At 43.0% G+C, this 27,524-nt stretch overlaps 2 protein-coding genes across 2 annotated transcripts; both read left to right on the top strand.

Moving 5' to 3' along the window:
- The first annotated feature begins 9,690 nt into the window (after positions 1-9,690).
- On the top strand, positions 9,691-18,146 carry LOC119729168 (pyrokinin-1 receptor-like). Its single transcript, XM_038201699.1, has 2 exons — positions 9,691-10,171; positions 14,599-18,146. The coding sequence occupies exons 1-2, from the start codon at positions 10,147-10,149 to the stop codon at positions 16,455-16,457; spliced, it is 1,884 nt and encodes a 627-aa protein (XP_038057627.1). The 5' UTR covers positions 9,691-10,146; the 3' UTR covers positions 16,458-18,146.
- A 593-nt stretch (positions 18,147-18,739) lies between these two features.
- On the top strand, positions 18,740-27,481 carry LOC119729166. Its single transcript, XM_038201696.1, has 7 exons — positions 18,740-19,109; positions 24,038-24,154; positions 24,750-25,042; positions 25,382-25,490; positions 25,595-25,741; positions 25,963-26,083; positions 26,216-27,481. Exons 1-7 carry the CDS (start codon positions 19,028-19,030, stop codon positions 26,820-26,822), a joined length of 1,476 nt encoding a protein of 491 aa, XP_038057624.1. The 5' UTR covers positions 18,740-19,027; the 3' UTR covers positions 26,823-27,481.
- The last annotated feature ends 43 nt before the right edge of the window (positions 27,482-27,524 follow it).

The raw sequence follows: 27,524 nt of genomic DNA, 5'->3' as shown, positions 1-27,524 counted from the left end.
TGGTGTTTTTGCCTCCTTGCTGTTATTTTGCTAAGGATATTGATTCCTCCCCATGTCTCGTCTGAGTTTGCATCCTCCTGTTTTTACAGTAAGATCCCTGTGGGGAGTAAGATTTCAACAAAATAATGCGCTTTAATCAATATCAACCTGTCTCGAGCGGAACGGCACGGTACTCCGCGGTCGCTCAGAACACAGAAAGGGCTGAAATAGGTAGGGCCTGAACGAAAATAGGATAACTAAAAAGAAAAAAAACAAGTCTTCCCCACCGGTAATAGTTACCATCTCTGTATCCAATTTTTCAGGGACATGACATACCCTGGGGAGAATGTTCTGAGGGTATTTGCAAGTTCTTTGTATACGAGTGCCGTCTGCTCGCATCGTGCTTAGAATTTCTCGTACGAACCTGTGGGGCTGTAATTGCAAGACATGCTGATATCGACCCCAGTTGATATTTGATATGGATTCTGAATATCCGTTTTTAATGGTTTCAAAATAGGGTGGCAAAGAGTTCTTTGTGAAAGAAACTTTAAATTTTTCGTCACCAGGATCCTTTAGATTACGTCAAAAGAAAGCTGATAAAAAAAATCCACCAAATACTTTCTGGACATTAACAAGAATATTGGGTTGAAGTAACATGTCCTGAAAAACATTATTATATTCAAGCTATAACAATTATTCAAGTTTCTTATCTTGTCTACGACTGTAAAGATAAGACTTATACGTGCGTTTTACTGGCCAAGTACCTTGTGACGTCATGTCACAGGCAACCGACGGGCAACTAACACATTTCATAATATTTTACATGTTTTTAATTTTTAAACAATTAATGTCACATGGTCTATAGGTTTACAATGTTTTGTAAAGTTAAGATTTTTTGCCTATTCATCTGACAAGTAATTCATATCATCTGCATTAGGTTTTACTTAAAATGCACCATAACACATGGTTTTGTAATTACAAAGTAACTTTTTAATCAGTCAATATTCCCCATCATCGAGAATCGAAGATGTCGTCACGTCGTTAAATTATTGCCTGCATTATAGTTTTTGTACTTGTTTTTCCAGCAATTAGTCCGTCACAGGTCGGTTTTGGGTTGCAATTAAGCCCAGGAAATACTTCACAAGACGGGCTTGTTACAGAACAATATTGGGTTTTAATGACTTCCCCCGGACCTCGTATACCGAAATAGCAGGCCATCATTAAGTGTGACCTCGGTCAATCAGGACCAAAGTGTGCCTATTTGTTGCGCAACGTGAACTAATAGCTAGTTTCGTAAGCCTCTCTGGACACATTTACTACCGGTATTCCTTGCACTAATGAGAGTTTTGGATCGTTGTTGTTCTATTTGCGTCGACATTTCAAGGGAAAATACGTCAGACTGGTTTATTTGCTTCTTGGATTTGATTTGACTGACATGTCCTGCGGAAATGACAGGTGGCGTGTGTGACGCGCACAGTGTCGTAGCCACGAGGGGGGGGGGAACCTGGAGGCATGTGCCCCCCCCCCCACACACCCACACACATTTTCCGTGCCCCAATACCCCCCCCCCTCAACATTCTGATAATGCCCCTTTTTCTTCCCCAACTAAAAAGTGTTTTTGTAAGTTGGATTTTTTCAGTTAGCCAAAGGCTTACTGTTTACAATTTCTTATGTCAATGGATATCGCGAGGCATTATGGGGCCCAAACTGCAATAGGATGTTTGCGCGGCGATGTGTGCCCATCATGATATTCTGATTACCCCCCCCCCCCCCGTGCTCAACCCCCCCCCCCCCCCCCCCCTCATTAAAAAAATCCTAGCTACGCCACTGGACGTACAGTTGCTTTGGGGATTTACTATAGGAGTCTAATTAATATTGTGAAAAGTTTGTACAGAGGACGGTTTTGGTAGAAGTTTGTACAGAGGACGGTTTTGGTAGATAAGATTTTGTTGCCATATTTAGCTTTCTCAATGATGCAGTGTTTTCTTTCATAATCATGGAATATCATGTAAAATCTGAATGTTACAAAAGAACAACAAAACGTTTGGTTAATGCCATGCTAAAAGTACAAGAGCAAACAGCGGTTTGATTTTTTACAAAAACCTCCGGGACATTATTTTGAAAGGGTTACTCCTCGATAGTCCGAAGGCTCGATGGTCCGAAGGTTTGTTAGTCCGAAGGTTCGATTTCCGAAGCGTTCAGTTAGTCTGAAAACAGACTAGATAAAATAATCCGAAGGTTCGAAGTCCGAATAGACGATAAAGTCCGATAGTAAGTCCGAATCGACAAAAGGTTCAACAGTTCGAATTGGCAACATTGAACATTATTGCAAATTCTGACTATTGAGCCTAGTGTGCTTTCGGATTAACGAATCTTCGAACTATGGCACCTTATTCTAAATTTGGACTATCGAATCTTCGGACTATCGAACCTTCGACGAACCATCGAACCTTCGACGAACCTTCGGACTATCGCATCAAATGCTCAAACTGAACCTTGCATAATTTTCGGACCAATGAACCCCGTGTATGGGAAATTTGTGCGTTCGGATTATTGAACCTTCGGAACAATAAACCTTCGGACTATTGAACCTTTGGAGTATTGAGCGGACCCCTTTGAATGAAGTTGAGGCAATCCTGTAATGGTCGTACCGTCAATTTTCGAGAGAGAAAAAAAAACATTATTTCGCCGTGATTATAAACTGAACGATTGCAGAGCGCGCTGTAGAACATAATTAGCCGCTTGTAATAATAAAACAGGAAAGTAGATTCCCCTTCTCTGATAATTCTACCCTGGATTTATCGGTTCAGCTGTAAAAACCCAATAACGCGATTCGCCGATTGGCCCAATAATGTAAACAGACGCAAGGAAATGTTGGTGCCAGTTGAACGCGACTGTTTTTACTCAAAACAAGATCTTCGAGAATTTCAAGGCAATTAGATTTCACGAAACCCACGTGGCGGCTTGGGGCAAAATCGAGTTACATTTTAAATTGTATCTAAATGGTCTATTTATAGTGATTTATGTTTTTGTAATGTTTTTAAAATTGTTCAATCTTCCCGAACTCCGTATTCATTCTTCCTTTTCTTTCAGAAATAATTTCAACTGCAAAGAAATGCTGTTGAAATGCCAATATGGATATGGAAATGGATAAATCAGGAATAAACCACTCTTGAATCTACGCCAATTTGCGTGTTAATTGAGAATAAGAACTTGTGGCAAAATAATGACGAAATTTGAAATGCATCCACTGTCTCCTGCTTATCTAAAAAAAAAACAAATTAAAATAATTATAATCCTGTACTTGTCTCCATTATCTATCGGGACATATTTTAAAATTGGATCTCTAGGACAACACGATTTCCAAACGAACTCCAAGACGCGTACTTTGGGGGAAAATATCCGTAAGAAATATGCATCAAGAAAAAAATCTTGAAAAATCCAACACCAAAGAAACTGAAATTTAAAATGTTTTTCAGGAATACAGTCTCCCTGACCTCGCCGACATCACCCCGCCCTCTACCGAACAGAATCCCCGCTTACGTCGCCGCTGATTACAAATAATCCCATCCAATTATTTCCACAAATCCGGCGGGAAATCACCAAAAACACACACACAAATATGCCATGATCTCCAATACCAGCTCTACATAATTTATTTCATACCAATTTAAAGAAGACATCGCGCACGCCAAAGAAGAGATACAAGTCTCGTTCCAGATGAGATTCCCCGGGGATGAGGATTTTATTCGCTCTCACCTCCTCGACAGTTATACAAGACAGTCACTGTAAAAGCCTCATCGATCAAGCGAATTCCGCGTTTCTGGCATCGCTATACGTCTTGAACAACCTTTGCATTTTCAAAACAACATGCATGCATAATTCATTGTATTCTACAATCCCCCTCAATCATGATCACGTTGTCATAAAAGTCAAGATATCTCGAAGACATGATTTTTAATCCTTGCATTACGACACAAGCCGTTATGTTTCTTATAGAAAAATTTAGATGAAACATTGCGTGTATAATAGGAACTTCAGGTAAATTACTTATGTTTCATCTATCACGAAAGATTAAACGGTGGTTTAATTCCAGTTGATTAGTAACGAATTTCAGAAAAAGATACAGTTGCTCTAACGTATTGGCCCGAATGGTTTTCTAAATTTCTAGACTACATTAATCGGCTTACTCTGATGAAATGGGTCCTGATACTTTAGGGTGGGGGAGTGCCCCAATGGAATATATATAATACGTCTGCTACGACACTTTCTATTAGATCATTTTACAACTTGTAAAACAAAAGTGAAAATCAACGGACAGAATTGATTGCAAAAAAAAAATCTACAAGTGAACATTACTACTCCCTTTTTTAAACAAGTATTGAAATCAACAGAGCATCTTGTTTAAACTCCATTATCGCTCCACAACTACTGTCAGCCAGGATCATCCGTACAATTTATTTTCCCCGTGACATCTCCGACAAACAACGTCCCAATCGGCATATCTCGATCCGATTTTGTTCCCCACGGTTGCACGTACCCGGTGATATTTTTCTTCCGATGATCCGGTTTCACCTTTTTTGTGATTGGGAGCACGTTCGGCTCACTTTTATGTCGCCATTTTAATTTGATTCGGCCGGGAGAACAAATCCTTTTTTATTTCTGCCTGGTCGTGTTGAGATCATGTGAAGACATGTCATCTTCGCACGGGTAGTGGATTACGGTCCATGGGTTCTCCAGATGGGAAAAAAAGATGTGGATTACAGCCCTGGAATTGTCCAGTGGAAAACAAAATGCAAAATGTGTCCTGTCGATTGTTGAACAGGGTATAAGTCTCACTCAAGGTTTGGGTGTCTCGTTCTTTCTATTTTGCACCGTCACCGTTTTTTTGTTTTTTGGTTTTTTTTGACAATTTCAAAGAGCGGCATCGTCACATCGTCGGTTGTAGAGTACAGTTTAGGAATTGTGCAGATGGAAATATGTGTTATGCGTCATGTTGAATGTTGAATTTAAATGAGAAGTCTCGGTCTAAATTTTGTTGGTGTCTTGTTTTGTCTATTTTGCGTTGTCGTTCATACCGACAAGAACACTGCTTTAACTGTTACTTTAAAGAGGTTGTATGGCCACTGGAGGGCGCCCTCCTTCCGATAAAATTTGCATTATATCCTGTTTTAATGCGATGCATACGATGCATAACGTGAGATTAGCGATTATGACACCGCGTACTGACTCGGTACAGCGGTCTGGTTTGACCTCAGAAACACCTCCAGGGCTCGGACAGGCTGACCAGGATCACTGCCCGTTTGCACTTTTCTACTACAAGTATCTCTAAATTGGTTTGAGCAAAATTACCTAATCTGGTACTAGCTTCAGCTTGTATCTTTACAGTGTCACTAAATTTCCTGCGGCAATAGTCCTCGCTCTATCTAAACGAAGAATAAGTTGCCTGTTGCCTTATCAAGCAAATTGTTTTCCGAATTCTTCTCTGTCATGGACCTTTCTCAGGCAGTCGATTTGTAATGAATGCGACGCGCTCTGTCAAACTGAGGTCTAATTCAGTTAGGATCTCGTCATTTTTTAATTTAATAAAGATCTCTTTTATTCCAAAGTTTGTTTACTTCTATCATAGAGCTATGCTTCTATCCCGTTGTAATGGCATGTTTGCCTACGCAGAGGAATCCAATGACGTGACGACAAAAGAATGATGCATGATTTCTGTCTTTCAACCTCGGAAAACGCATCCGTCAAAATGGCTTTTGGTTGAGGCCTGTCTTCGGTCTCAACTGGCTCCAATTAATATGAAATCATAGATCACACTATTGCATAAAGTGGATTCCATACCGGCAGGGGATACGTCCTATTACACTCGATCAATCTTATTTTACGACTGCCCCATTTACCCCTATTTGTCCCACGTCATTCAACGGGGCTGGCGCCTCTTTTTCCCCCGGTTACAGTCGGCATGTGCTTGGTGAATCTATCCGGAAGACCGATACGTTTTTCGTTGAGCCGTTCATTCAACTTTCTGGCACGTCGGCGGAATGGGTTGTCATTTCTAATCTTCATTTACCCAAAGCGATTAATCACTCTGACAGTGCAGGGTCGTATCTCACAATACCCGTTGGGTTCTTACACTTGTCCTTCCTGTATCGTATGGGTTCTGGGAAAGGAATACATACGCACGCGCACCCACTTTTGTTTATGGTGTAAATCGAGGAATTTCTTGTTCCTCTTCCCTTTTCCTTTGTTTATACTCTTTTTGCAACAGCTCTCATTGATTTTGTACACGATTTACACCCTTAATAAACGCACTTCGTATGAGAACCCGTCGTTTCTCAGCTTGCTAGGAGGAAAGTTAGTTTTTTTCAGTTACGATATATCATTTTGTTTGCGCGTTCACTCGTACGAGATTTAAAAGACAAGATGCTCTTCGGTGAACTTTAAAGCAGGAAATTAAATCTGAGATGCAGTGACCGAATTGAATACAATTCGCATTTGTGGGTACAACAATTATGCAATCAGAATTTCTTACCCATGTCTCGCTTGAAAAGCAGCGTGTAGTGTGTGAACCGAGCCTACTTTTTTTGTCCTAACCGGCATGACCCAAGCCGATCTGTACGGAGCTAACTCAAACATTGAGGTGTTGCATTACATTGGATGTCCCTTCCAAAAAATAATACGGTCCATATTGACACTAAGGTCAGTGCTTTAATAGAAAAATCTCTTATTTGCAATTTAAAGGGATATCGAAGATCCTCTCTTAGATTTGCAATAGTCAGAAACATGATGACCCCAGAGGGTGAACAACGGTAAGTAAATAGGCCTAAATCCATTCGCCGAGCTCATGAATAAAAGTTATACCTTCAAAATATTCTATCTAGGCCTAAGAGAGTTCTGAGAGCCATAAAATTGGAGAATTGAAGATGTACGGCAATGAACCTCTGGCCCCGGACTTGGGGCTCTAATGCTGAGCATTTTGGATGCAGTTGGGCTCGAAAGTGGCGCTATTTTGCCATGTTGTGAAGGGATCGTTTTTCAAGATGGCTGCTTTTCCGCTTTGGGGAAAATAGGGGTCGTCATCTTTGGATGAGATTATCTCGATAAGTCAATGGTCGATCAACCCACCAAAAAATGAAAAGAAATTGAAAGATGACATGTCATGTTGATCATCATTTTTCTGTGCAGCTTAAATTGCTGTGAGAGTTCTGAGTATTTTTAAAAGAATTTTGAAGTATGGGCATTTAGCACTGGTGTCTATGGAAATTTTACTACAGGGTTGCATCCCTGAAGTTAGATACAAACGTGCAACAACACTGATATTCACGTCAGGATACCTGACGTTCAATTTATGAGATGCTAATTGGACAGTTGTATGCACGTTACACTGACTGCGCATGCGGATTATCTATTATTCCGTGCGCCCTCTAATGGTCCGAATCTAGGCTTAAACAAATTCTACCACGTGATCTATGTAGTTTTTGTCCGTAACACTATGACAGCTTCAATTGACCAAAAGCCACAATGACACAGCAAAATTGCCGTGTCCTCAGTCCTCACCTTATACAACCATGATGACTGTGATCGATTGCGTAAAAGTATACTTGTTTTACTTTGTCTTTGAACCAGACCCTTATAGGGACAGGGCCTATTGGAGAATTTAAGGCAAAATTATTTTGAAAGTCACGGTATTCCGTCTGAAAGGGAGTAAAATTCAAACTCCGGACGAGATTGCGCCTATGCCAGTTCCTGTCCCTCAGGGATTATAGGGCATTGTACGGCCGCACAAGCTTCATTTGCTGTACGGTATTTCGAGAGGACACTTATGAAAGAACTAATCGCGTTGACAATTACTGCCTTTGTGGCGTCCCACCGTTGTACCAATCGTCATTTTTAAGGTGTCTCACCCGCAGTCGAAAAAGGGAGCGATTTATAATGTTGATTTGGCAGCCCGTTTAGGAACCTTGGATGTTTACATGGTCTGTTTCAGATGATTTGTGTTGGACGCCGTGCATTATATTCCAAGGAAGAGTTGAAATCAATTAGCCCAGTGAAGCATGTGTGGTTCCTTCTTGCGCTTTTCGTGTATTGATTCCCATCGATTCGACCCCCGACACCCAGAAAGAAACTTCTAAAGGCCGCACTCAGACTTCGCCTGTCCGACTCAAATTGGAATCGATTTTATTATGCGCACTTCAAAGAAATTAATAGCCGCTTATTTGATGGCCTAAAAGATGTACACCACTTTGTGGATTTTTATTGACATGTATGGATGGGAGGCAATACATGTAACAACATTGGGTGGGTGTTAAACCAAATATACAGCTTTTACGTTAAAACAAGGTTTCTGTGCGACCATTACTATACTTACTCATTACGGAGGAAAGTTCAAAATTCAGGAAAAGATCATGTTGTTTTTCTTGCGTGTGAAAAAGCTTGAGCTTTGCTGTTGTTTCTTTGAGTTCATAGAATATTATGCTCATAAATTAATGAAGACCTTTTTGAACAGTATTCATGTAGTGTACAATAATAACTGAGGACTCTAGTTACAAAACCGGAAGCCATTCTTTTGTTTTTAAAATGGACTTTTAATTTGATGTCACGATGTTAAGTTACCATTTTGTTGGTTGCAATAATGTGCAGATCATCAGAAAGATAGTTTCGAACTGCTGTCAAGATGGATGACATGTTGTCATCTTTCATTCGGGGCTTCATCGCCAAGCTTCCGTTCAGGTAAACATTCTGTTATGTTAACCTTTCGGTGCAAGGAGGTGTGAATTTCTGAGTAGTCGAAGCGGCCTGAACTTTCACTGCTAATAAACTGTAAAGTGTTCCCGTCACTTGACATTTTGGTCGTGCCGACACATGCACACTCTGATTCGTTTTGTATTCTTCACCTCATTCGAAGAGAGTAGTTTACCCGTTCTGACTGTTGACACTCGTTTTGTCATGCTATTTTTTTGTGTAAGCGGGCAGTACACCCGAGTATTGGCGTCGGGTTTTGTTGATTTAGTTCAACGAACCAGCCTGGTTCCCTGGCAAAACAGAAAGCCGGAGTGAAAAGACTGGACGCCTGAGGGCCGTTTTTACAAAACCTTGGTTTTATCTCTCCGACTTTAGAAGATTTAAGAGCCTTTAGTGCTGGAACCACGACATGCTGTACAATTTGCCGTCATTTTATCATAATTTCATGGTTTTTAGATAGAAAACTGAGCTTGAGTTGGCATATCAGAACTGAGAATGGTGCACTTTAGAGCCGGTTCCGAGGACAGAGCCGAGATTTGAAAAACAGAAATCGGTCACAATCGCTACAGCTACAGCAGGAAAGGCTCTAACCGTTAAGTATTTCCTGTGTTTTTTATCATCTGTTCTGCTTTGGTTCCGTTTTTTTTTCTTTGTGTGCATCTTTCCTCTGCTTCTTCGCTGTTTTTCCCGGGGTAAACCAGAATGATAAGAAGGGCTAGTAGTTAAGCAGTGGATTACGGCCCAGGTCATCCCGCATCACGTCAAGCGATTTAAGGCGATTCAGCGGCACTTGCGCGGTTTCCGCAACCCGAGGGGCTCGCTCTAAATACCCTAAGACTAAACCTCTTGTTTCGTGCATGGGCCTTGTAAACTCCCCGACAATCGATGTCCTAGATCAATATAGATCGCGGTAAACACGCCTTCTTCAACCCCCCCCCCCCCTTCCCCCCTTTAACTTCTGCACCGTCTCAGCCGGTCCACTTCGGTTGTCGTTTCACGCATCCGTGCTTTCCCAACATCTTGAATATTTTTTTCGTCTTCACCTTGTGGTTATTTTTTTTTCTGTTGCACTCAGAATCGTTCATCGGCATCTTCGTCACCAACCACGCGCACGCAGCACGTACGTGCAGGAACGTACAGCAAAAGAAGCACGGCACATCGTACATTGCATGTAAGCGCTCTGTGTGCGCAGTGCTAGTAGCTCGCTGCTTGTGTGTGGTCGTCATTCAGCGAACAGACAGACATCTGAAAGGTTGCTCTTAAAGATGCTGCGTCATACTCACCAACTTCCCCTGCTATCCTCCACTTTATGAGAAGACTCGCTGATTTGTCACGACCAGAACATTCCGTCTGGAGTATTCGGTACTTGGTGATTGTGAATATTAACGATTTAATAGAGAATTCGTCAAGTTTTGAAGACGGAAAATGGACATCGAGATCAACAGAGAGGGTATGTAGATGAAATCATGGAATAATACGTACTGTAACTTGAATCTTGATAATATGCGAAAAGAATAAACGGAAACTTTATAGACTGACCAAGCACTGTGGTGGCTTTTGTGGTCCAATGGTTACGGTGTTCGACTCGTGTGCCGTGGTACATGTGTTCGAATCCTGACCGTGGGAACATGGTACTTGTGCTCTTGAGCAAGGCACTTTACCATTATTGTCCCATCCTTCGGATGGGACGTAAAGCCGTGGGTCCCGTGTGTTTATAATGCACGTTAAAGAACCCAGTGACACTTATCGCTAAGAGAAGGGGTTTGCCCCGGTGTTTCTGGCAGTAATAACCCCTATAATGTGCTCCATAATGGGTATCATATTTCTCATAAACTTTATTTACCTTTCTTTATCAATAGACATAATTTCAAGCGCCTTGAGTACCTAATTGTTGGTAGATACGTGCGCTATATAAGACTCTGATGTTATTATTATTATTATTATTATTATTATTTTCTCAGTTTCAAGCTGCTTCTTCAAATTCCCACAACCCAATCAGTTTCGTACACCACCCTTTCAACGTCCTTCAAAACGTGTATTTACAAGTTATTTCACAACTGTGCAATGCTTGTATGGGATTTGCCCATAGATGTTTCTGCTCCTCCGAAACAAAACACCCGGCAGCATGTATAGAATGAATTATGCTCCCTAGCTTTTTAAAGCCTCAAGTGTCTTGATTGCCACTCTGTTTGCGGTCCGTATTTTCACGGAGTGACGGAGTCCGTTTCTTACAAATCTGAAGTGGGTTGCTCTCCGTAAATAAAGAACAGTCTTGGATTGTCTTATTGAGCCATCACGGCTGCCCGTCGCCTGAATTAAATCCCTTCAAACTCGCATTCTTTTTCGTTTTCCAAAGACGAGATTCTTGGCAGATTCTCACTGTGCCCACAATTCGTAATTTGTCCTTGGTTTGTCAATTATCGTGGGCGGTCTCAAACTCAACCTGCAAATTTCTGACTTGCACCCTTTCCCAAAATTCGCCATTGTGTCACTATTTCTTATCCGCTCCCGCCTTTACTCGGTAGCAGCTTTGCTAAGACTTCTTAATTGCTGGAAAAGGGGGCACATTCCCCTGGTCCATTCTTGAAACTTGGACATCCAAAGCTCTTGAGTATTTGGCCCTTTTTACTCTAAAACCGCCGAAGGCCGACATTTACCACCACTCTTCTCCGATGTAGCCATCACGTCGTTTTCACCCGAGCCGAGCTATGTAGCCTCAACAAGATTTCTTTGAGACAAAATCTTCTAGTATACACTTTTGAGATTTTTTTTCTTCATCAACTTTATCAACGAATGTCAAATTTCACAAAATATTGTGTAATGTTAAGGTTCACTCCGACACCGCAAAAGAAAGCGCAAACTTAAAGATTGTAATGTCATTTATTACCCTGACTGCAATAGGTTTTTTATCTTTGGGACTAAACTGTGTACTAAGCATTGATATCAAATTAATTTTGTTATTGTATGTCGGAGATCTGAAGAGGCGGAATCAATCGCCCCGCCTCCTTCAGCTTTGGAAAGCTCGAAATGCCTCGGTGTTTAAAAAGTATACGACAAAGTTTATTCTGACCTTTTTTTTTATTCCACCAATTTTATGGCTCCACATGTTTGATTTGTAGTCGTCGGTATGTACTCATCGCGCCTTGGGCATGCACCTCGTTCCCAAAGACCCCAGATTAGTTTCTTCACCCTTCGCCCAGCCGAGGTGTCTCTTGATTTCCCCTGGGGACGGGAATCCCTCACGCCGATGTTTTCTGAATAAACACGGCTCGCTTGTGTCAATGAGTGTCGTGGGAGCCGAGAAATTTACTCAAGTATGATGCAAAAATCATGGGTCGGAAATTGGTGAAAGGATTGGAGACATCATTGCAGACAGCCTTCGTCTTTTGGAATTTTAGGAAACGAATTTGTGGTTGTGCGACAGGGAAGCGTCACAAAAATATGTCACCCAAACATTTTTGGGAACCATCCATGTTTTTAATTTCCGTAACGTAATTGCTATCGGCCTAGGGCAGATGTCCGAATTTTAGTGAGGATAAATTGGGACAGCAAAAGTGAATGTGATCCAGATTCCCTCTTCACAAAGACCAGTGCCATTTTTCAAACCTCGGCTTGAAAGTCAACTTCGGGCACCGGCGTCATGATGTTAATCTCACCATCTGGTTTCTCAGACTCGACGCAGCTTTTCAGTCAGAGCTGGAGCCACAGATCCCAAAATGGCCTTAGGCCGATGTATAATGGTAAAATTTGGTCAACATGGGAACAGGCTTCTTGCAAATACTGCGCATGTCTCAATATAGTCCGTAATGTAGGTAAAATGATGGTAGTCCTATAACCTATTTTATACACAGATCCGTTTTTCCTACGAAACCATTAATTTTTATTATGAGAATCAAAATCATTAGCAGCCAGCGTAATTCCGAAGCTTTTCGCACTGTTGGGTGTGCTACATAAAATTGTTCACGTATAAAAGTAATAACCTGGATCTCTGTGCAAACATACCATTGTGAAAACAAGTGTGCCGAACGCACAGTATCCATACATCTCTCTCTATCAACGCGGATCTCAAAACATCGAAACAACATATCACTGAAGACACAATTCAGTGCGAAAAATTCGTACGCACGCAGAGTCAATATTGGGCCGCAGTTCCATTTCGTCGAGAATCACCACAAAGTCCAATAGTTCAATCTTGATTTAGTTGGAGAAAGAGAAAAAATACAGCTACAAATAATCATTGCAGTTTGTTTGATGTGCCGGCCCGAGGCAGAACTCAATAAACGAAAGGTTCTGATCTTCTGTGTGTGACTGGTAATACAGGTCAGCACTCATACAATCATTGTTTGATTTGGTATGGCGCTTCATTCAAAGTATATCAATTACTTTTTTTTGTAAAGGGACGAGATTGTGTTTTTCCCCCCAAGTTCTGACTGCGCGATAAATCATTTTAAAATTACAGGAGCGGATCTAGTTTTCAGCTAGGAAACGGGAGAGGGGGTTGAGTGAAGTGCTGAAGGCACGCTTTGCAATTGGGGTCCGGGGACATGCCCCTGGAAAAGTTTGAAATCTAGGATGCTTTCTCGTGCATTCTACGGCAATTCGAGAATATATTTAGGAACTATAGCATTCCATGTATTATTTTTGGCCCCATTTTACTGGCATATCATGACATAAGTCAGCGGCTAAATGGGGGGGGGGGGTGTTGAACCCCCTAACCACCCCACCCCTGGTCCGCCACTAAAATGACACAAAAACTGTTGAGATCAATCGTGAAAATAATTTTTAAAAATTGACTCTTGAGCTCTCGAAACACACTTGGTCATCTTTAGGTAAGAGTGTTCCCTTCTTTAAAAAAAAAAAAAAAAAAGGGTAAAAAAGAACAGTTAAGAAATCGATATGATGAAAGTGTTGGGCTGCACAGACTATAAAGCTTGCTCGTGTGGTGTCGTGTTGTTTATTTTATGAACCAGACTTATTTTGATCCGTATTTGAATTCTCCCCGGCCCTTAATGTTCACTCACCAATCCATGACTGTAGATGTAACATCCACCCCTTCGTAAGTAACACCATTCTCCCTATCAGCCGAAATCCCATCCTCACGACGCAACGCATGACTCCCTACTATCCACAAGCAAATAACATTTACGTCTGATTTAATAATATTTGATTGTATTGGCTTTCCCGTCTCCAACAGTGTGCACTTTCATCGGATTACTTTTAAATGCTAGTTTAGATTACTTAGTATTAAGAAAAACAATATTTGAACCAGCGCACAGCAAATTTAAAGAGTGGGAGAGATAAAATGTTCCTTTTTTAATTTAACAGATTTGGAAAATTCAGATTGCTATTGAGACCAAACACGACCGGGCATGCAAGTTTGTTTTTCTGAAAGCCCCTTCCATCCTGAAACTCAGATTACCTTCTTTGGATTCTGAAATCAGAGAAGTTGCAAATTTGCGAATGGATGTTTGAGTGGTTTGGGGAGTATTTGAATTTCAGTAATTAATCTTGTCGCTGATGATTCGTCTCTTTCATGACCCGAGTTCACTCCACGGCTAAGTTGTTGAAGGAAGAAGTTTCTCTTTTCAATCTGTCCCGATACTCGACAGAAAATTTCCAATTGTAAGATAATTTTTAGGAAATGTTTCAGTGTTTTGTATTTCAGGAAATGTGATTGATTGGATTTACTAATTCCAGTTAACGCTGCAATGTCCACCCTCGACTAACAAAAGGGGGCGCTGTAACTACTCGACGAGAGCTTGTGAAGGACGGTTGGCGGCGCTGTTGATCGATTTTAACAATTGTTTTCTCCCAGATGAAGCATGTCCAAGATAAAGTAAAATTGAGAAATAAAAAAAATACTTTGTTCTTTTTCAGAGATTTCGAATGCCAGCATGGACACCAACAACTCCAGCTCCATGGTTGACCTGTATGTCTTACATCCGGTCAAGGACATCCTGATTGCGACCTTTGTCCCCGTGTTCGTCATTAGTCTGACCGGTAACCTCTTGGTCATCTACGTCATTGTGCGCAACCGCAGTATGCACACTGTCACCAACTTCTTCCTGCTGAACCTGGCTGTCTCCGATCTCCTGGTGACGCTCTGTTGTATCATCCCCACCCTGATGTACTTCATTCAAGTCTCCTGGACGTTGGGGGCGTTCATCTGCAAAGCTCACAAGGCAACCATCACCATGACGACCACAGCTTCGGTGTTTATGCTGACTGCCATCTCCATGGAGCGCTACATCGTCATCCTGTACCCCTTTCAGACCAAGAGGGTTCTGACAGTCCAGCGTCTGGTTGGCGTCGTGGGGGTGATCTGGTGGCTGAGTATCATCATCAGCCTACCCATGTTCTTATCCTACGACCTGGTTCCCGCCTACGAGGAGAACGTCTACTGCGGGGCCCACTACCACTTTGTAGAAAATGGCGCCCAAGCTCACGGGATTGTCATGGTGGTTGTCTGCTACTTGGTGCCATTGCTGATCATGCTGGTGCTGTATACGAGAATCGGTAAGGGTCTGTGGCAGCGAAGCCGAACAGGCAACGGCCCTCTTACTGCCCTACCAGGGCAAGGCAGCAAAAAGACCAAAGCTTATCTGAAAGTGACCTACAAAGGGAATAAAGCTGTCTCGAGCGTGGAAGACAAAAGCCCCGTGCCTCCTGAGGAAGGTCTGAGGATACACATCGGTCGACAGATCTCCCCACCCCCTGGGGACAGCACCAGTGGTTACAGTGACAGTGAGGACACACCTCGGAGAACGTTGCTCCGTCATAACAACAACAGTGAGCCAATGAGTTCAAGCAGCAGCAGCGACGCCCCAGATAAGATTGGCCCCTTCTTTGTCGACTACCCGGACGAAACCGAGATCCTGCAAACTGAAACCGAGGAATCGAATAACACGACGGTGCTGTGGAACTCCTGCAACGACATACTGCTGTGCTCCGGCGCCGGCGGCGACAAATCGATACCGACTCGCGAAGACGCGCTCAGAATCGAAACCGAGAAACCCGGTAGCGACTCCAACGGAATCGGATCCCATCGGGAAATCTCGAAATCCGAGACTGTGCTGAACTCTCATCAGACTACATCAAACGGTGGTGATCATAGCCCAAGCGCCGGCGACGGTAGAGGAGCCTCAGGCAATTCAGATACCGACAAAGAGCCTTCTCAGTATCTGAACCCTGGGAGGATTTGCGGTGGTGTCAAGTCTCGCCTGAATAGCAAGTCTGAAGGGGATAAGCGGCCGGTGAATCGGAAGTACGAGCCGGCGGCGGTCAGCGCGCAGGGCTCGCCAGGCTACCCCCGGGCTAACCCCCACGCCGTCTCCCGCCAATGCATGAAGAAGACTCCCAGTAAGCGCAAGAAGAACGCCGAAGCCGTCATTCAAGCCCGACGCAAGGTCATCCGTCTCCTGGTCATCATGGTGGTCTGCTTCGCTCTCTGTCTTTTCCCGCTCCAACTCATGTTTGTCTGGAGCATTTTTGCCGTCTTCAGTGACCAGACCGTAGCGGGCGCCCTAATCACAGCTTTCACCTATCTCGCCTACTTCTTAAACAGCGCCATCAATCCGTTCCTCTACGCCTTCCTCTCGGACAATTTCCGCTCCAAGATGCGCGAGACGCTCCACTGCGGCTCCAGCCGAGCACGCAGGCAAGTCAGCTTGAGGCAGGCCCGACTGAAGAGCGTCACATCAGACGCTTACACCGAATCAGAACTCATGCCTAGCTGACTATCATCCAAATAAACCAAGAACACTTGCTAGTGCGCAAACTGGGTCAATCTCTGGTCTGGTATCCACATTAGTGCCACCCTGACTAAGCCCCGTCTTACCAATAACTCCCACAAGACACCGAGTAGAATGTGATGAGGAACATCAGCGATGCATATCTTTCCGCAGACGGTGATTGTTTTATCAGCTTCTGGGAGGAGTTGGGAGGATTTTGAAGTGCAGACACTTTGGCCGTCATCACTTCCCAATATAAGATTTTCTTTGGATTATTGGATTCAGTCCCTAATCCCGGATAATGATCTGCCATGCTGTTATAGCCGTAAGCTGAACAACAGGCTTCTAAGCCAAAATCCACATTGGTTTTGAGTCAGGAAATACGGATGGGCTTCTTTGAAGGAGACCAAAGACGTAGAAAATTGATTCCCGGCGCTCGGACACAAAATGGCTTCCGTGAATCATGTCGCGTGTATACTGTTATCACTCTGACGTGCTCTGCTGGCCAAAAAAATGCATGTCGGTGATCACAACTTGTTGTCTAGCAATGTGAAAGGCGCCCTCTTTCTGTGAAAGTAGGACAGTGTTAATCTCAGAGCTACCATGCACATTATGGATTGTTCATGTGCATTTGCGACAACATCATTTTGGCTCAAACTTTATGTAAAAACAAAATTGTCAGCTGCATTTTTGAACCTTATTTAAGATTTGCGTTTTCCTAGGCACGAAACACTCGATTTATTCTTTCACAAATCTTGCCTGGCACTGCCCCCTGGATTCCAAACACGGAGGAGACACTTTGAACCTCGTCTTGAGATGCTGTGCTGTGCATGTCGTCTTCTTTTTCTTCTTTTTCTGAAACCTGTACCCTCAGGCAGAGGCAGGAAGCAGGTCAAGACAACTTGATTACTAACAATTACCCTGAAACTTTTATTCATCTTCAAAGAAAGCTCTGCAACCAGACTGTTTGACCTCATAGCAGCTTAATGCACTCCCGTGGTGTAAACCTATTAAAGAATGTTAAAGTAGATATCACAGGCTTTTTCAAGATTTAAACTGGGTGACGTTGGGGGCGCTGTTGCGCTCTTCAATGTTTTTTTCGGGTAAAGAAGAAAGATTGAACGTGTTTATTCTAATTCTTGCAATTTTTTGATGACCTGAATCATTCAGTCTTTATTTTAAGAAAATATCAAAGAGAACGGTGATTTAATTTAAAACTTTTATCGTGAAAAATGGGAATGACAGCGCCCTCTGCCTTTTTTTTCAGGCGGTACGTTTAGGTTTGCACGATAATAAAAAATAATTTCCTCACTACGTATCTTACAGTTCTTTTTTGAGTAAAGTTATTAGTTTTGAACCGTTCCATTCACCTTTAATGAGATGCACTTCTATGGGAAAAAAAATAAACTTTAAAGGCTTGGAAGAATGAGTCATATCCGTATTGCAATAAAAAATGGCCTTCGGGAAAGAGGTTGAGTGACAAAATGGCTGCCACTCTTGTCGTCTGATGAATGACAACTAACTTTTTTTCCCCCTGAACGAAGTCCTTGCATACCTCCACTTCTATAACTTAGTATTATTTCTTGCCCCATTCTTTCATTCGAAATAATGTATCAACTTGTATGAAAGGAATAAAGCTCATTTTTTGTGAAGGGAAAATCCTCTAAAGATTTTGAACAGTAGTTTTTTTGTCCAGGGACAACAAGGCTCGTGTGCATGCAAAATAGCTGTTCTTTCCCTGTGCGCAAGGAAGGAGCTTGCTTTGAATATTAAAAAAAACGCCCTCATGTGGTTACGACTTGCATTTTCAAGGCTGCGCTTTAGATCATTGACCCTTGACCTCAAAAATCTTAAATAATAATCAGGGAATCTCGTTTAATAACACTATTCCCAACTTACTTCGAATTACCGACTCTTTGCATGTCACGTGCACAGCGCCCTCTTGTGACATTTAGCTGACTGTCATTACTTTTCAAAATAACAGGTGTATTAATTAATTATTTTTTTTACACTAAACTCTTAATCTGCCAGTTGGATGTATTGCATGCCGCGGGCAAATTGGATCCATCCTGTAATCATGAAATTCAAGCTTGACTGAAGTTTCTCGGCCAAAGAAAAAGTATATATCTTCGCTTTCGAAATAAAACGAAGTCGAAATTGTTTTGTCGCCAAGACAAGATCACTCGATATTCCAAAAAAAAAAGTAAAACGAGAAGAGAAATTTTGCTAGCAGGCACGGTGCAGTGACACATACGCGACCTGGAACATAGTTTCAAGGGGAAAGGGACATGGGTGTGCAGTAGCTGTGACTAATATTTTTTTGTCCAAGACTAAGGGTATAACTCACTCATACGGTGTAACTCGGCACAGCGATCATAATGTCCAGCAGCGGTCGAGTGCGTTGCACGATATGGATAATAAAAGCATGAATCCGGAGGGTAAAAACATGTGTTGGACTGATTGATCGAGCCGGTGCTTTACGGCAACTGGTCTGTGAGATTGCTATTCGCAGAGCTGCCGAACAAATTTGATCTTCTATCTGCGATGTGATTTTCGGATACGCTTGAGTTTTCATCATGGACTCGAGACACGTTTGGCTCATCGTCTGGGCTGTACTAAGGGCGTTGGATCAGCAATATTGCCAGGGCGTGGAGACAAGTAAGTAGAATTGTTTAACAAATTTGAAAGAGAAAAATATAGTTAGTTCACTGCATGCTTGTTTTCTGTTTCCTTGTTAGAAAAGTTTCGGTTTACAAAGACTATTAAACTGTTGGTGTTATCTTGTACTTTATTATTCCGCAGTTTTAGATTGAACTAATAAACAGTTCAACCACAAATTCAGTTTTGTTAAGCCTGTATCCTTCCTCACAACTCTCCGGCCCCTCAATTTTCATAAGGTTTTCCCCTAAAGCTCTGTGTACTTAAAGTTTTAGTAAGAATCACTTTATACTCCTCCGGGGCTGTTTGGTTTGGGGAACGGTGTGTCTTTTTGCCCGTTTGCTCCCGGTGTCATGGGTGCCAAGCCGGACACATTTTAATGTTGCGTGGCTCGTAATAGTCGCGCGGGATTCAGCTCATTCCCCCCCCCCCCCCCCCCCGGAATCTAAACCATCATTTCCTACAGTGCCATCTCCCTGGATTAGCGGTCGCATCGCGAAGCGATCCTTGCCAATTACTCCAGAAATAACTGCACATATACCACCAATAAGTTCGCAGACTCGACGGGACTTCGTTAATTGATTGCATTTCGATATAAGGACAGCGCTGAAAACATCCAATCTTTTAATATTTTGTTGCTCTTAATTTTGCGTGTGTCGATCTGGTCTCTTCATCTCACAGCCTTCAATATCCCGAAGCTACGCATAGCCTAATTTCACAGCGTAACTCGCCCCTGTCTTGAGCGCGTCTGGCCGGCGGAGTGAGCCAAGCGTCTCGTCTTAATCCTCGGGTCAGTTCGGGGTCAGTGATGCGCTAGTAATTCATATTTCCGTATATAGCTCTCGTGGTAAACATGACAAGGATGATATCATCCAGACTTACTGTCGCTTTGAAGAAGCTGTAATCTCTTACCGAAGAAACCATGATTGAGTCGGGGTGACCCTCCCCTTTCTCCTCCTTTCTCCACGCCCCCGTAACTTCCAATATTCTACGCTTTGATGTTATCCTACGCTTTGACGTTAATACGGAGACATTGTACATGGGTGTACACTGCTAGCAGAAAACTAGCTTCCATATCAGCATTCTGGAATTGGTTTGGGGTTGCGACCAGGGATAAAGTCGTGTACATCACATGTCCTTGCAATTTCATCACAAGTGTTGAACTCACCTGACTTGCGCTTCACTTGCGACTGGACTTGTGATGGACTTGTGACTGGACCCGACCACATCCTGTGTTGCGACTTTCCCAAGAGACTATCTGAACTTAAAAATAGGAACTTACAGCTATTATTTTTCCCTTTTTTTCCAAAACAGAGGCATTATTGTCGGCGGCTTTAAATCGTCTGCGGGCGAAAAACATGCTCCCACAGAAATACGCACAACTCGACTTTGATGTTAATCTTCACAATCAGAAATCCCTAATTTCTTAGGATGACTACTGTCATATACTACTTTGACAAAACTTTTGTATGACCTTCAAAAACCCATTTCGGTTAAAAAAGGGTGTCCCCTTAATTTCCAATCGGCTCCAGGGGTGTTGGTAATCGGTCTCTGAGTGGGTGGGATTCGGAAACATGACGGATTGTCCTCTTGGCAGAATTATGTTATCGTGACTCGTCAGCTGCTTATCTCGGACATGTTCATGTTTTGCCTGGAGCCATCAACGCCTTGAGGGATGAGTTCGATAGTCCCCAAAAATTGCCAACAAATTGGGTATTAAACGATTCCTACCAGCTTCATCGAAACTAGGATAAGTTAATAACTTAAAACACTTGATGCGTTTCGACGAAACCGAAGCTTGCAACCTCCGGGTATGTAGTCTCCGATTCGTGAGCAATCTTGTTAATTTTCTGAGTTCCAGTAACAATTTTAGACAACATTTTAAGGACATCATTTTCAGAGAGTCGATCCAAGAGTTAACGGATCTGGTTCTCCTCTGGGCCACTTCTCTAGTCACCTCACTTCTCTGTGTATCAAAAAAAATGCATCCCAAGGTGTGTTCGCCATCAATCAAAGCGTCATACCTGTACTCGCGTGTCGCATTAGTAAGGGAGGATTTTCGTTGAAGATGAGAATATCAAAGACTTATGACGGCGATATCTTGAATTTTAAAACCCTTGAATGGTGGACTACTGTGCATGAGATCAGAAACACGTGTCCATGACAGGGGCGTAGCACGGTCGTTTTTATTGGGGGTAAATTTTTTTGAAAAGGGCACTTGTACATCCATTGTGAAATGTAGACAGGTTTTTTTCTCCGGACACTTGGCCTCTGTAACATCAATTTCAGGGCGATACATGTGCGAAATTCTGAAAAAGGCACCCAAAACGGCAGATGCCACAAAAAAGGCACCACTTCTTTTTGGAAAAGGGCACTTGTTCAGACAAAAGGCACTTCGTAAAAAAAGGGCACTCTTTACAAATTATAGGGGGGGGGGGTAAGCCCGTTAAAAAAAAGGGCATTTGAATGGAAAAAGGCAGCCTTTACAAAATATTGGGGGGGGGGGGGTTAAATACTCCCCTTACCCCCCGCTGGCTACGCCTATGCATGAGGGGGGAGGAGGGTCTAGCCCTTGAATAGTGGACTACTGTACATGAGATCAGAAACACGTGTCCGTGAGGGGGGGGGGGGGGTGTGGGGGGGGGGTGTGGGGGGGTCTGTGGCGAGGGTTGAATCATACCTTCCGGTGGTACTGTAATATCTCCTGCAGCGCAATGCATAACGATCTCTTCATGACGCGACCTTGGAGTTGGACTTGAAGGGGAGGCCTCGCCGGGGGCGATGAAATACGAGGCACGGTACTGGGTGATGGGGGTAAGCCGGGGGCCGGGAATCGTTGCCCAAAATTTGTATTTTTTAGGCAAAATTAAGATGAAGACGGAGTCAAGAATATTCTTGTCTGGTCACTGTTTTGATTGTATGTACAGTACAAAACATGTCCGGTAGTTCTACCGGCTACTTTGACTCTCAAGAAAAACAGTCTCCCGAATCTTGATGCACACTTTGGAATCGTTGGCGGCAGCAGATGAGTTAGGCATAAATTCCAATATTTTGGACAAGGACCGATGCAATCGTTTGCCAATTTTACACATTATCCAGTTACGTCAGTTCAAATTTGCGTATCGGTTAAAATTTCGGTTTACATCGAAAAGTCGGGCCTTTTCAGTCAAGATATCAACATTTCTTTTTCACCACTGTCATGTTTATTTAAATAAATGGGTCAAAATGTCTGATTGTACGTTAACAAGCACTAAAAATGCTGAGTTGTCTTTTAAAGGAACAGAGGATTGACCTCAGGAAAACCAACCTTGGGAACTTGTTTCCTCAAATCAAGGAGGACGCTAATAAAGGGCCTCGTGGCATCACAGCTAATGAATATTCATTAAGTGTGAACTTCAAAAACAAAAGAGCGCTGAAAGATCTTTGGCCTCCATCAAAATGGCACATTGTAACAGAAATGTTCTATTTTCTTAAAAAGAAACTTCTGATCAGTGATACATGTGTTATTCATGTACAACCCTACCGGTTATACACTTCGGAGTTTTCTTGACTTTTCCCCCTTTTTCCCCCACGTAACTGAGTCTAGTACCTGTTAGATGGCGGAAGGCACCCTAATCGCTAATCATGAATCACAGGAAATCTGACAAATTCACTAGACTTTGTCCCAGTCCTCCTCTTAACCAGATGATCGGATTTCTGTCCCTGGGGAGCGTGGGTCAAAATAACAGTAGGGGGTTATTCCCAGCTCGATAACATCTTGGAACAAAAATAGCCCGTTTGGGGATAGACAACAAAGTTCATTATATACTTTTGGCACATAACTATGTTTGGTTTATTTGAAAGAAGAGAGCTGTATAAATAACACCCTCCGTTTTGGGTATTAAAAAGAAATGGCCCGATTGGACGTTTCGGTTTGAGGTACAATTCCTTGGCAAGGTGGAGTTGGTTTAGTTCATGGCGCACCGGTTTGGGTCTAACCGGAACTGTAATTGAGTCCTTGATGCATTATTAGTCCCCTGGATTTATACGCGGGATCGAGGTTGGATGGATTAACTGCAGCAGGGCGGCTTGACAGCAAGATGACAACTTCGGATACTTTTGGCGTTGTTGCCCCGACGAGAAGTGAATTTAACTTTGCCGAACTAGCGAGCAATGCCGTAGTGAAAACCCTCAAAAGATATCCGATGCTGTTTCAAAATGGCTGCCCCTGAAACTCTGGCTTATATTAGGGCGCTTCTTAAATTGCTTCTTGTCAGAAGAGATTAAAGGCTTATTTTACTCTCGTAAAATTACAATCATGCACACTGTATCACCTAATAGTGTACAAATTCCCCCCTCTCACTAATGGTTATGCGGACGTGCGTTTTTATTATCAATACAATGTCAACAGTTTTCAACGGGGGGGGGGGGGTTGACACAAAAACCACCACCCTCCTGATCCGCGCCTGGCCGGCCATAGCGAATATGTGACGTCACGTTGCTATCTTTTTCCTTCCGTTTTTTTTGCATTTTTTTAGAGGGGGGCTAAAAAAAGGTGTCTTTTGGGGGGGCTAAAGAAAAACCTAGCCCCCCCCCCCCCCCCTCCCGTAGAACCGCGTCTGAATAAAAGCATTATTACCGTGTGTCTTGCTAGGCTTTGGACGAACTTTAGTTCTGAAATCGCGAGACGGGTCAAATTGTACCTCTTCTCCGTGTAAGGTTGTAAGCTCATGTGTATTGACGTTTTGTCTCTGTACATTTAGAAAATTATTCATTTCAAAGTGACTCATGATTAATTGAAGCTGCATTTCGATTGAATATATGACCAGCATGTCTGAAAAAGGTTGGTAAAAACGAAGCCGCCTCTTTCTACTTTGTATCTTACTTCGTTTATTTACAAATTAATATTTCTAACGATCTCATCCATGCTTCTTTTCTTTTTCCTGCAGAGAGTGTAGTCTGCAAGTTCCAGCGCGACTTCTGCGGCTACCGGCAAGATGCTACCGACGATTTCGATTGGTCCATGGCCCGCGAGGAAGCTTCTCTATCTCCGCTATACAAACCAAGTATGTGAATGTGTCACTGTATTCCTGATCGACCTAGGGGGGAAAAACGCGCCAAATTGACAGCGAGAGGCTATTTTTGGCGCCAAACGATCCACGTGGGGGGTAACAATTACCTGGGCCATTTTCATTTCCAGGCCATGGGTGTGTGGGTTTTGCTTGGCTCTTTGCCAAAGTAAAAAATAGACAGAACAATTTAACTTGGTTGGAAACCTATATAATTATTTGTATCAGAACAGCAAACGAAACGATAATTCTGTACAGGGCGCCCTTGCAGCCCTTCTGACCATTGAATGTGTATTTCGATAGAGAGGGCATTGCGTAACGTATAGCAACAGGAGCTTGTGGAAAATTATTTTGAATTCATTGATGGTAGAGAATTTAATGCACGCGTTCATACAGTATATAACTATAGTTTAGAGAAAAGATACAAATTCATGGTGTTTTTTTTTTCAGTCTTAAAATGTATGTTCTTGGCGTCGCAAAATGGTATAACATTCTGCTGAACAACAAACGGTTCTTTTATCCAATCATGCAGTGACAACCATAACATTGATGCATTTTTCAAAGTTCGGTGGTTGTTGTTTTCCTTATCAAGATAATTACATTCGCGCTTACCGGAACACAACCCGCCTAAGGCCCGGCAGCCTGGCACGTCTAGTCTCGCCCATCTATGAGGTCATGACCCCGTCCCTGCTTAGTCTCCAATTCAAGCATTTTAAAACGGAAGGAGACGGCAGCCGCCTTCGCATCAGCGTGCATAGCGCCACCAGGGTGTTTGGGAGTAGACGCGACGACCAGCCGTTCTTTCGACATGTTGGCGAGCGGCTGAAGGCTGAACTACCTTGGACCACGCTTGAGGGAAAGACTGATGTTTTCGCGCCATTTCAGGTATCGATAGGGGTCGTTGGGCGTGCGTGACATTGGACATCGTATTATTTTTGTCTCTTTACTTGTCATTCTCAAAGATCTAATAACTTAGATGTTCTTGATTCTCACACACACACAAAATTAAATCCTAAAATCCTAACAATATTTTGAAAACATATGTTGCAGCGAAACAGTTCCTTATCTCATATTAAGACTCAATTAAAAGTTTAGTAAAGAATCATTTAATGACTCACAAGCTTTGACATAATGTGTTTAGAATGGAACATCAAGCAATCTATGGTTTAGAAATCGCATTGTTAGTCTTAATCGTATTTTTATTTATTTAATTAACGCGTGTAGTTGGTGATAGAGGCTGAGGTTGGGTACTTCGCAAAGAGCAGTGTAGCAGTCGATGACATCATCCTCACGTTAGACTCCTATCCAGCTCATCCTCCAACCACAGTGAACGGTAAGTGACAAGAGCATGTCAAACTGAAGTTTATAGGCTCGTCCTTGTAAAGGTTCTTAGCCTGTCTCTCATCACTCCGTTTAAACGCCTGGATTTTTTCCCAGGTTTTCTTCCCGCAGGTTCCGCACTGACGAATTCGTCCGCAATCCAACATGGCGAGGCGAGTGATGCTCTGACGTCAGGGTCCGGTGTGACGCCGCCATACGACGCAGGGGGCCAGCAGAATAGCAAAGATGGCGTGCACGCTAAGGGTAATCAAATTCATATTAAAACTTTTTAAAGGACTTCACACTTTCTCCAAATGTCCTAAACTCCTATTTCATTGGGGTCCGTCTTCTAAGCAGATTTTGTCCTCAAGTTGTCCTCCGTGCTAGCAACATGTTTTTTTAGCCCCATTATCCCTCAGCCTGGCACTTTTACACCACCTGTTTGACTTTCTCGCCGTTGATGGCGTTTATTGTTTCCTGTGCAGAGTCGGAAGATGAGGGCGTCTCACTATGCTTCATTCTGGCACTGACGTCATCCAGCCTGCTTGTCATTGTTCTCGTCATCTTCATGCTTGTCATCCTGTCGCTTAACAGAAAGAGGAGGCGGTAAGAGACTCTAGCCCTGGAAAGTGTGAAGTTTCTCGTCTCAAACATGAGAGCATGACCCTTGACCTGACTCTTATCACTCTTTTACTTTTGGGAAACCTTCCTTCAAGTTGGTCTTTTTATTTTCCGCAGATACCGCAGGTTCAATTTTAGCCACGACTACGAGGAAATCAAAAACAAAGAGGCCTACAACAAAACCACTTCCGTGTCGGCAATGGCCATCATGAAAGAGCGCCCTCAACCCCGCCTGGCCTACCACAACCGACACACCAGCTTCTCGCGCATCCAGAGCCTGTCCAGCTGTCTGTCCCGACTGAGCATGCGCGACAGTAGTCTCCACTCCAGCATCTACGCCGAGATCACCGAGGCGGACCTGGACATGGACGGCGACATGTCGGACGGGGGTATCGGCAACTGTACGACACTGACCACGACATGCACGGGGACATGGGACATCTGTGACAGCAGCAGCAGCAGTGGCAGTGACATCACGCTCGCCGGGGGGTCTTACGTCACAGCGTCCTCCATTAACAAACTCTACCCAAGTCTGAGCGATGAGGGCAGCATAAGCCAGAACGACAGCGGCTGGGTCGAGAACATCATCTACGAGCGGACCTCCGATATAAGTAGTCTTGGCTCGACCTGCGAACGTTTCGGCACGGGCAGTGCCTTGAAAGAACTCGGCTGCCACAAAACGGCGGCTGGTTTCAAGTCTAGACAGCGAGTGCACACGCTATAGCCGTCATGGTTTCCTGTGTTAATTGTGAACATAACAAAACTTTGTAAAAATGAAAATATGAGATTTATTGTATAATACATAATGCTCTTTAAAAAGAGCTTGGACTATTTCCAAGTTTTACTTGATAAATTGGAATTAACGTTGTAAATGTTTGCATGTCGCTGAAAAACGTCCTTTGCACACATGAGACCTTTTAAAAATTAAATTGATTATAAAGACTACACACCCCTATGTTAGAGGGCGATGTCACTCTAAAGTGATCAGTATATATCAGTGTATATGCAATCCTTAAGACTTGTATTTCAAAACGAAACAGCATTGTGATTCATTAATAAATAAATGGAATTTTAAATAAGGTCATTTTCAGGGGGTTTTCGGTGACAGATCTATCTTTTCAATTGGAACAAAAACCACAACCAAATGAAAACATAATTGATGTTAACTTTCGATGGAGACTAAAAACGTGTAATGTCTGAATTCCAATCCCGTTGGCGACATAGTTTCCTTTTGGCAAACGGGAAACTCAACAGATATTTTTGTCGAAAACCTGTGCGCGGTTCTAAAGCATCAGGGTTTACCAAAGGCCACGACATATTTCTCTTTCTTTGTAATCCGACAAAAAGCCATTCCGAATAACAAAAGGCGCCCGCCACAAAGGAATGTATTTTTTAACTTTTGCGTTTCCGCGTTGTGTAGTACGCT

The sequence above is a fragment of the Patiria miniata genome, unplaced genomic scaffold (assembly GCF_015706575.1).
Source record: "Patiria miniata isolate m_02_andy unplaced genomic scaffold, ASM1570657v1 HiC_scaffold_20, whole genome shotgun sequence".
NCBI classification, from domain to species: Eukaryota; Metazoa; Echinodermata; class Asteroidea; order Valvatida; family Asterinidae; genus Patiria; species Patiria miniata.
This window is presented reverse-complemented; position numbering and strand designations above follow the sequence as displayed.

Coding starts and splice junctions, on each gene's coding strand:
- LOC119729168 (XM_038201699.1), top strand. CDS start 10,147: ATGGACATCGAGATCAACAGAGAGG. Junction 10,172..14,598: donor CATCGAGATCAACAGAGAGG/GTATGTAGATGA, acceptor GTTCTTTTTCAG/AGATTTCGAATGCCAGCATG.
- LOC119729166 (XM_038201696.1), top strand. CDS start 19,028: ATGGACTCGAGACACGTTTGGCTCATCGTCTGGGCTGTACTAAGGGCG. Junction 25,491..25,594: donor TCCTCCAACCACAGTGAACG/GTAAGTGACAAG, acceptor ATTTTTTCCCAG/GTTTTCTTCCCGCAGGTTCC. Junction 26,084..26,215: donor CTTAACAGAAAGAGGAGGCG/GTAAGAGACTCT, acceptor TATTTTCCGCAG/ATACCGCAGGTTCAATTTTA.